The sequence below is a fragment of the Sinocyclocheilus grahami genome, unplaced genomic scaffold (genome assembly GCF_001515645.1).
Source record: "Sinocyclocheilus grahami isolate Dianchi unplaced genomic scaffold, SAMN03320097.WGS_v1.1 scaffold584.1, whole genome shotgun sequence".
Lineage (NCBI taxonomy): Eukaryota > Metazoa > Chordata > Actinopteri > Cypriniformes > Cyprinidae > Sinocyclocheilus > Sinocyclocheilus grahami.
Window position 1 is genome coordinate 592,059 of NW_015505763.1, and position 10,756 is coordinate 602,814.

General features: G+C 34.8%; 1 protein-coding gene across 3 annotated transcripts in view; it reads left to right on the forward strand.

Annotated features, from left to right (window-relative positions):
* The window catches only part of LOC107556930 (zinc finger protein Gfi-1b-like), a 6,156-nt gene extending 1,035 nt beyond the window's left edge, over positions 1 to 5,121 (forward strand). For all 3 annotated transcript variants that reach the window (XM_016240192.1, XM_016240191.1, XM_016240190.1), the window contains 6 exons: positions 278 to 390; positions 1,689 to 1,874; positions 2,026 to 2,255; positions 3,113 to 3,250; positions 3,378 to 3,543; positions 4,796 to 5,121. In XM_016240192.1, coding sequence (XP_016095678.1) covers positions 285 to 390; positions 1,689 to 1,874; positions 2,026 to 2,255; positions 3,113 to 3,250; positions 3,378 to 3,543; positions 4,796 to 4,974 — 1,005 coding nt within the window. In that variant the 5' untranslated portion in view covers positions 278 to 284 and the 3' untranslated portion in view covers positions 4,975 to 5,121. The remainder of the gene's footprint in view (positions 1 to 277; positions 391 to 1,688; positions 1,875 to 2,025; positions 2,256 to 3,112; positions 3,251 to 3,377; positions 3,544 to 4,795) is intronic.
* Positions 5,122 to 10,756: the final 5,635 nt, after the last annotated feature.

The following is a 10,756-nucleotide window of genomic DNA, read 5'->3' on the forward strand; positions in this document are numbered from 1 at the left end:
TTTTTTTAGACATGAAAGAAAAATGATCTTATTGTTAGAAGAGTTTTGAGTTTCGTTGTTGTTGTTTTTAACATGATATAGACATGACCATCATACAGTTTGTTTGTTTTCATTTGTAATATCATACAGGATTTTTTGTCATTTGTAATTATGTAGGCTAGTTGGAAAATGTTCAAGTTTCGTTATTATATACATTTGTAATAGCTGATAGACATGTTTAATGTTATCATAACAAGTATGAAAATGAAAGCATCAGTAAACAAATCTCATTTTACAGAATCATCATGCCACGATCGTTTTTGGTGAAAAGTAAAAAAACTCACAATGTGCACCGACCCATCGACACCAAGCAAAGTGAACAGAAACTCCCGGACCCAACACACAAAACAAGTAAGTGCCATTATTATATTGTATTATTAGGCCTACTGAATTTATACAAAAGTGCTCAATAGTGTTATTGTTATATGTTGAGTGAGAAATGTTATTTTTGTATTTTATTTTAGTTTGAACTATTGTATTTTAAATAGCTTAGCATTTAAAAATGAATTGAACTTGAACTCCAAATTCACCTGTCTGACATATGGTGTTCATGAGATGAACAATCCACAGTAATATATAATTCAAATATTTTTTGGTTTTGTATGTTTTATGTTCATTTACATCATTATGAATCTCTAGTTGGGGTAAATAAATGATTTGTCTACAGTGAGTGCTGAGTGGATGTGCTTAGCACCTGTCAGATTGATGTTTGGTGCCTCAGCCTCAGGCTGACTGTTATTTGTTTCTAGGGCTGTCTAAAACCTTGACAGCTTCTTACTTAAGACAGCATTTTGGGCCTTATGTGCTGTTTACTAAGGTAGCTCAATAGGTTGTATTCCGTGGAAGTCCGTAAGCTGTTGAGCAGTTAGGCTGGATGTTACGAATATGCAAACTAGTCCTATTCAAACAAGAGAGCAGTATTGTCACTGGATCAAAACGGCTCTTTATAGGGTTCATTTGGAGAAAATGTAATTGTGTAATTAAGTGTGAGGAACAATCTCAGATCTGTCTAATGCTGTCAGACGTTTTCATGTACACACCTCCATTTTATTGCATAAATAGTCTCATTTAAACATACATGCTTTATCTGTTTTCTTTTAGAAAGGAGCTGCCTGAGTGAATAAAGTGGCCATAAAAATGATTTGGATAGTTAAGCGAGAGTCAAAAATATATGAATGTTTTTGCATCATAATGTCATTGCATTAAAAAACGAAATATAAAACTAAGAGGCATTTCTTTTTGAAAACAGATAGCACAAGCTTACATTTGAAGCAAAACAAACATTTTAGTAATATTTAGTTTTCTAATGTATTGGTGTTCAGTGTTTGGGGGGACACGTTACATTCTTAAAGTTAAAGGTTCCTTAATAGCATCTAAGGTTCCACAAAAAACCTTTAATATCCACGGAACCCTTCCATTCCGCAAAAGTTTCTTTATAGTTGAAAAAGGTTCTTACATTTTTTTAAATGTTTTCACACTAAAAAGAACATCTGCTGACATTTTCTTTGAGGAACCAAAGATGGTTGTTCTGTGGAATTGCTGGAATTTTGGAACTTTCATTTCTAAAAGTTTATGTTATTTTATTCAAATTAATTTGCTGCAACATTGTACCACATGCATTTTTCAATCTTGTGATGTCATTTTATTAGTCCCAGCACTGGTCCCTTTGGAACCAAAGGAATGTAATTCCCCAGAGCAGCCCCAGGTAGATTCGGTCCCTCGGCCGTCCCACAGAGACCCGTATGACTTCATCAAGTGTGAGCGAGAGCCCGACTGCACAGTACCATCTCTACCTGAGCTGCCTGTCACAAACAGACGGCAATTTTACTTATCTGGTGAGTGTCTGAGCACTGGCATAAATATCTGAATGTGTACATCTTGTTCTTCTATTAATAAAATATTGTCAAGTATTATGTAACAATCTCTAGGGCAGATTTAGACACAATAACAATAATAAACGTAATGTTTGCGCTCTACCTCCAACAGAGCCTCAGCTGGCAGAGTTCCCTCCCTACTACAAGAGCTCTTATACCTGGGATCATGTTCCTGCAACATATGACTTCAGGCAAATGGGCTTCTCTCCATCTCTCCTGCAGCACGCCAGCAGCCTGTACGGAGCTCATCTGAAGCAGAGCTCTGAGCCTCCACAACCACTGGATTGCAGCACACACTACTCACCCACGTCTAACACCTACCACTGCATTACCTGTAATAAGGTTAAATATACATTTAATTATCAATCCAAAACATATTTATTTATTTATTTGAATACGTTTTCTCTTATTCTTTTATTTTAAAAAAAATTCTAGGTTACACTTTGTTTTAAGGTGTCCTTGTTACAATGAAATTATACGTATAAGTACTGAGTAATATTAATTAACTACATGTACTTACTATATGGTTAGGGTTAGGATTAGTGTTTGGCTTAGGGTTACTTGCATGCAACTATGCATAATTAATTGTTATTATAATAGTATGTAATGTGTATCAAGGACACATTAAAATAAAGTGTTACCAAAATTATTTTATTTTAGAAAAAAATTCAATTCAATTAAATGATAGCTTTTTGTTTACAAATAAATGATCTATTTATGATTTTATTTATAAATAAAAAATATATATACATGTATTTATAATACAAATAAAATGTTTTTTTATTAAAATGATGAGAAAAATATATATTATATAACAGAATATAGTTTTATATAAATAGTAACATAAATATTGTCTCAGCTTCAAATAAATTATTTTTCGTGCATGTGATTCTTAAAATTCTTTTTAAAAAATCTATTTTTATTTTATTTATAAATATAATCATTTATTTATATATAAATAGTAACATAAATATTGTCTCAGCTTCAAATAAATTCTTTTTCGTGCATGTGATTCTTAAAATTCTTTTAAAAAAAATCTATTTTTATTTTATTTATAAATATAATCATTTATTTATAAATGAAATATAAATTATAAAATTAGATTTGGTAATGAAAAATTCTACATTGACAGTATATCTATCTATCTATCTATATATTACAATCTGAATTTCATTGCTGTTTTCTGTTCTCTTCTCCAGGTGTTTTCAACCCCTCATGGGCTAGAGGTTCACGTCAGACGTTCTCACAGTGGCACACGTCCCTTTGGATGCAGCATCTGCAGAAAGAGCTTTGGCCACGCTGTTAGCTTAGAGCAACACATGAACGTCCACTCTCAGGTAAGAACAAACCATGCTGATCCAGTTAGCTACTGCATTATCATACTGTATCATCATAGTCCCTTTTGCTGGCATTTAGATAATGACTATCAAAGAAATTCATTTTGTTGTTGTTTTGTGTTTAAAGGAAAGAAGTTTTGAGTGCAAGATGTGCAGAAAGACCTTCAAACGCTCCTCTACGTTGTCCACTCACCTGCTAATTCACTCGGACACACGGCCGTACCCCTGCCAGTACTGCGGCAAGAGATTCCACCAGAAATCTGACATGAAGAAACATACCTACATCCACACCGGTGAGACGCCATGGTGTGTGACTGCCAGTGTTGGGGAAAGTTACTTTTAAAAGTAATGCATTACAATATTGCGTTACTCCATTAAAAAAGTAACTAATTACGTTATTTAGTTACTTTTTATGGAAAGTAATGCATTGCGTTACTTTTTAAATCTGGACAGGGCTTGCTTGTTTGTTTTTAAAATAAAAAAGTTCTATTTTTGGCAAATATAAAAGCCTTTTCACACCAAAAGTGAAAGGAATAAGCCTCAGGCTGAAGGGAAAGTAAATTTACGTCCGTACAGTAGAATGCAGAAGAAGAAATTTCAACACACTTCAGCAATAAAAAAAGACACACAAATGTTTGTCTAGAGTAATTTGTGCTTATTAGTACGGTTGAACTGGATCATCGAAGGTCAGAAGCAAAGACATTGGTTAATAGAATGGCATTAAATACATAAAGGATATTTGTGTTGTTTAACATTTAATTCTTGCAGGTTTGCGTCATATTCTGAGTTGCATTTTTTTATTCATTTTGAGGAATACTGAATCTGTGGGGGTTTTTTTGTGAGTGAGATGAATTAATGCATATTCATATTTATTTTAGAACTACAGTAACATTTGATTTCTCTCAACATGGGGACAGGAGAGCTGTCAATCAATAATTTGAAAAAAAAAAAGTAACTTGCGCTACTTATTTGAAAAAGTAACTCAGATATTCTCTTGTAAATTAAAAAGTAATGCGTTACTTTACTAGTTAACTCGCGTTACTTGTAATGCGTTACCCCCAACACTGCTGGTGACTGCATGTTTGTTATGTCTGGGTTGAAAAGTGATCTGTGGCAATGATAAAGAGCACATGCGGTTAATGCCACCTCAATAACAGTTCCCCCAAATCTCTTCCCATATTATTTGGAAATACATGTTATCTCAATACACTCATTCCATGTAAATCATTAAAACTGAATATGCCAAAGAGATAAATTCACTTCAGATGCTGAAGTTGGCTTTCTAGGGTGTGTTTCTATGAGCGGCACAGCTACAGATAAATCAAGAAAAGAAGATTAAACAAATGCTGTCTTGATTTGCATAGCTGGTCTTCCTGCTTTCCTGAGGCCTCTTGGAAAGTTAGCTTTGCATATAGCAGACAGCCACTCCTGTGTTGGAAAACAGAACAAATCTGGGTGGCATTAAAGCAAAGATTCTCCAGTGTTTTTATACAGATTAAAATGGGTTTCAAATTACATTTTTGGAAATGTTATGTTTGTTTACAGGTGAGAAACCTCACAAATGCCAGGTGTGTGGCAAGGCCTTCAGCCAGAGCTCCAACCTCATCACACACAGCCGCAAACACACTGGATTCAAGCCGTTCGGCTGTGATATCTGTTCCAAAGGCTTCCAGAGGAAGGTAGATCTTCGCAGACACCACGAGAGCCAGCACAGCCTTAAATAACGGAGGTTGCACATGGTGTCGCCAAATAAAGACCAACTATGGTTGGAAAAAAGACTGTTGCTTCAGAGGAATGTGTTTCTCTAAGTAGACTCATGTTAAAGGGATGGTTTGCACAAAAATTAATATTCTATCATCATTTACTCACCCTCATATTGTTCCAAACAAATTTGTTATTGTTAAATAAAACTTAAATTAAGAGTATTGTTAAAATTAATGTTTGTAATTGGAATAAATCTGGAATAAAATAATTAAACAAATATTAGATGGAATGCTTAAAACAAACTATATAAATACATAAATTATGTAATTTGATAAAAAATAAATTAAAGATTTATAGAAATATATAAAACTAATAAAAATGAAAAAAAGATTAAAAAAAGGCCACTTCAAAATATATATATAAACAAAACTACTATTTTATATAAAACAAATAATATGAAATATAATGAAAGTTATAGGGGTCTCAAATGACATTGAGATATTTTTTAAATATCAGCTTTTGTGCTCCATAGAAGAACCAAAGTCATAAAGGTTTGGCACAACTTGAGGTGAGTAAATGATTTTCATTAAGACCTTTTAATTGACTTCAAAATATGTTTCTTTATTCTATCCAGTAATTCATTGAAACTGTAATCTGACACACAAAAAGTCCAGCAAATGTCCTTTTTAACTATTAAATCATAACCACATGTCAGTTAGTGCCCCATGAAGTAGTCCAAACATATTTATTTTATTTCTAAACGTATTGCTTTTTAAATGCAGTCAAAAGATTGTATGTTACTGTTTAGATCCATCTTTTTTGTCTTGTGTTATTTATAGAAACTCTTGTCTCACAATAAACACTCCTGTTGGAAATTAGTCCTTGATCAATAATTCATAACAGTAGATTTTTAAATCCAGTTTTGGGATGAAGAGAAAGGGGAGGGGTGCACATACTGTAAATGTGTCAAAAAAAAAATCAGTCCCGGTAAAAATGAGAAGAGTCAGCAAACAAGGCTTTGCTGTGTTTGTCTTCTTGTGTCTCCGCCCTGTCGAGGATCCGGATACACAGTTCCGTTGGCCTTGCCGATGGTTCTGCACACTGCCGGAGGCTGTGTGAAATCTCTGGTGTGTCTAGAGATAAAGCTTCATTCAAATAGGTACCTGGAACTCTACATGCAAATCTCCTGCCTGCCAGGTTTGTAAACCTCATGTGGCTGAATGAACGGACATTGTGGGCCTGACATTGGAGGAGAAAGGCAATGCAATGAAAAAAAAGAAGGAAATTTATATTTATGAATGGAATGATTCCTGTGATTAAATTTGACCAACTGGGACTCCTTAGTCTTAGTTGTGCAAACATTTTGACTAAGAAAACTCAGAGATTTACTGACGTCTGCTTCTCAGGTCACGCCCATCAATGGAGTTCAAGCTGCTTTGCCAAACAAATTCCTACTGACACAGCTTTGTGCACACCGCCCCTCTCAAACAAAACAGACAGTTAGGAAAATCCAATCAGTCCACACTGTACTGTATCCAGTGTTCGAACTATACCGTGGACTTTGGGGGAGCCCACTTGTTTTTTTTTTAATAACAGGGGGGAAGGGGGGTACAAGTGTATGCAGCTACAAGAAGTGCATGCACTACTTGCTTTATGCAAGCGCTATATAGGATACATCACTATACAGGATTACCCTATTATACTTTATCGACACGAATTGATAGGTGAAACAACAAGTCTATAAACAAAGCATCAGGCTGTCTTTGAGTTTACATGAACAACGGTTACAGTTACTCGTCGTCAGGCTACTGAAGAATACCATAATTCCTCCGTTCAATTAGGCCTAAGACATCGAGAGTCACGCAGACCTATAACAACCCAGCCCCAACACATAATTGCGAATAACATGCCTTACCTTAACACAGAATCGACCAACGTTTATAGTTTTTCTATGAATCTTTGAGTTAACATGTACTAAACATGAGTGGAATTTGCACCGCAGCGTCCCCACACCTTGATGCTCATGTTTATTGAAGTGAATTAGGTTTAAATCGCCGTCATGCATGAATGAATTATATTTTTGCAATTTAACACATAATAATCCACAATGATCACATTACACAAAACTGAAATTGCACGTCAAAATAACACAGTCAATTTTTTTTGAGACCCCCCCAAAATTTCACAAATCACGTTTTCAGGGGAGCCCATGTCTTATTAAGGGGAGCCTAGCTCCCCCGTAGTTCACACCCTGACTGTATCATAAACCAAACATTACACACCTCACATGTGGTTCCCTCAGAACGCTGAAGCCTGGGTAGTGCCTAATCACAAAAACATGGTCGGGACAGGTAAGTGCGGTTATTCAGTAAAGAGGAACTTATTGAGGGAAAAAAGCTGAAGAAAGTTGGTCAGAAATCTCATCACTTCCACTGCTGACCTGTTCCCCATCTGCGCCCTGCACACCTGCTCACCTGTCATAAAAGTTCGGAACAGAAATCAGTGTCCACATCGGGGTGGAAACAGACAGTGCATCTCTAGTAAGAGTTTGTAAACAAATCTGTGGTGCCCATGCAAATTATTCTTTTTGTTACCTCAGCTACAGGGTCTGAGTCATACTGAGGACAGTTACAGCCGCATCCTGGAACGAGACAGTAAAGCCAACAGCAAATCACAATCTTGCTCAGGGAGCCAATCGGTGTCAGATTTGGATGACAGACAATGAATGAGCAAACTGGATTTTAGGACTAAGACAAGAGGGTGGGGTGACATGTAGCCTTGAAATGAGAAAGGGGAAATGAAGGTGCAAGCGCACACCTGAGTTCCACTTCCTCTTTTTCTGTTGCTTGTGTTGATTTTGCATGATTTTGTAAATCCGAAAACTGTTTGTCCACCATTCATGCAACAGTGGACTAACAGCAATTTCAGATTATGAAAATTAAACTGGTTTTAGTACCTACTGCTCCAGTCTAATGCCTTACGTGCCTGCATACACTATTCATCAAAAGTGTGGAGACAAGCCTACTTTCAATACAAGAGACTGTTATATTGTAGCCAAGGCTGAATTTACTGTATTTGACCCAGAAATGCAGTAAATTCTGTAATACTGTGAAATATTTTTGTTTGTTTTCAATATACTTTAAAATTTAATTTATTTTCAGGAGCCATTACTCCAGTCTTCAGTCACATGATCCTTTATTTATTTATTTTTATTCCCCAGAATTCTTTGATGAACTAAAAGCTCAAAAGAACACTTTTCTTTTAAAAATAAATCTTTTGCAACATTAGAAATGCCTTTGCTGTCATTTTTGATCAATTGAATTCAACCTTGTCATATCAATGTATTAATTTTGAATGTATAGTGTATAACAAAAAATGTGTAATCGTGTATCTTTAACCAAACTGTCATGAATTATAATGATGTGCCTTACCTAGTTACGCTTAGTTTGAAGCAGAGCTGTTGAGAAAAAAAAAAAAAAAGGTTTGAAGATGGAAATCACTCATCTACACTCTTAAAAATAAAGGTGCTTCAATAGGTTCTTCAAATGATGCCATAGAAGAACCATTTTTGGTTCTACAAAGAACCATTCAGTCAAAGGTTCTTTAAAGAACCATCTCTTTCTTACCTTTTTATAATCTGAAGAACCTTCTTTCGCTACAAAGAACCTTTTGTGAAACAGAAAGGTTCTTCAGATGTTAAAGGTTCTTTATGGAACCATTTAGACAAAAAGGTTCTTCTATGGCATCGTGAAGAACCTTTATTTTTAAGAGTGTAGCTGTTCAGCAAGTGAGTCAATCAGTAACCGCTTTGAATCGGAATACATGAATCGGAATGTTTTTAACCACGAGGACAACTCACTAGTAAGACGTGGTTTTTTGATATTATTTTGCGATACATTGTCTTTTGATTTATCAAAAAAGATTACGATACAGGCAGCAAACTTACATTCGCAACCCTGATAAAATGTGATATTTTTAACACGGTGGTGTAGAAGCGATATTGCGTTTCACGTGACAGCTATTGACCAATCAGAAGTCAGGACCAGAACTATCCGATTTGAAGGAGCTCCTACAGTAAACATTTGTTGGCTTAATTTCCTTCACTAACCAACTTATGCATTTCAAAAACATACTCTTTTTTTTACTCTTATTTTTTTATTTTGTGAAGAAATTCATACATAAGCACACAATATATCTGTCTACAAAACTGATTTTTTTTTTATGCCTTTACGCATTAATCTTTACATCAAATGGTTTTTAAGATCGTGAGAAACAAATTCAGTTAAGTATGTCTAGTTTGATTGTAATCTTTTAATATATTCCAACGAATCATACACACCATATGTTAAATTCACTCAGCTTTGGCAGCTGCTTTGTATTTGTAGATTGTTTGTAGACAGTTGATTCGGAATTAACTGTGAGGAACAATAAAGAGATGTGCTTTCATATACTTTGTACAGGCCATCATCATAAATAATAAATAAATAATCAAATAAAATAAAAAAATTAAATGGATCCGCTGCCAAAAGCTTTAAAAGCCTGCAGGTAAAAAGAGAAATGTGACCTATTGTGTACATCAGTCCACACACATATGAACAATGGTAACACATCCACACTGAACCAATGCCATCAGCACAACATTACACCAATAACACACAAACATAAATACATCATATATATGAACAAAAAAAATTACAAGAGGTCAGAACATCTTTCAAAATTACAAAAGCAAAGTGCTAGAGCGAAAGGGAGAAAACAGGGAGGGATAAAGGAAAAAGATATAGGAGAGAGATTTGTTTAACAAATGAGCAGATATGCAAAACTCTGACTGCTTGCCTGAGGCAAAGTAGCAGACGACGGTGTGAGCCAAAGCAGAGACCTTATCACAGAAAGGACTATCAAAAATAAAAATGATCACATTAGAAAATAAAGACTTGTGCTTTCTTTTAAACTGGCTGATTGTGCAGCAGAGCATGAAGACATTACAAAAAACATACCGCTTTAGAAATACATGCTTTGCTATTTTTCTTTTTAAAAATGAAATTTTATATGCTGCTTTTTTTTGTGTGTATTTTTAGAAATGCATCTGTTTCCAAAAGCAAGAAAAGCTCCTAAACAGCACTACAAAAGGTTTTTGAAGACCGTAAAAGCATAAAACATAAAACAAATACAGAAATCAAACTGTGCAGAGAAACGTGTTTACTTTAAAACATGTTTGGTTGAGTCTCTCGTCTTGATACAGAAGCAACAAATAATATTTATTTTAAGAAATATGGAAATCATGTGTTTGAGTGTAAATTTACAAACGATTTTTTATTTATTTTTTCCCCTTGCATATGCAGTCATGCACAAAAACACGAACGGTTTATTTCTTATAAGACCTCAGTCCACATATTTAAAAGTGCAACTGGTGTGTCTCAAACAAAGGGCCTGTCAGTGAGTTTTATGGGTTTGGAGATGAGGAGAAGATGTAGATAGACAGCTGGCATGTCACGCCAAGAGCAGAGCGATGACACAGCAAGGCCCGAACCACACTGATTAGAGTGAGACGCCAGATAAGGGGCAATCATTATTTAAATCCACTCAGAGGATTATGCATGTGCCTGTAGCATTAGAAAAATAAAGATAGTTTGTTCTTGTGCCTTGGCTTGTGTAGTGCTGCGTTTCATAACTCTTGATTTTTTATGATTTTGAGGGGACAGTGCTGTAAAAAACAAACAAAAAAAAAACAGTAAAATTATATATATATATATATATATATATACAGTATATATATATATATATATATATATATATATATAT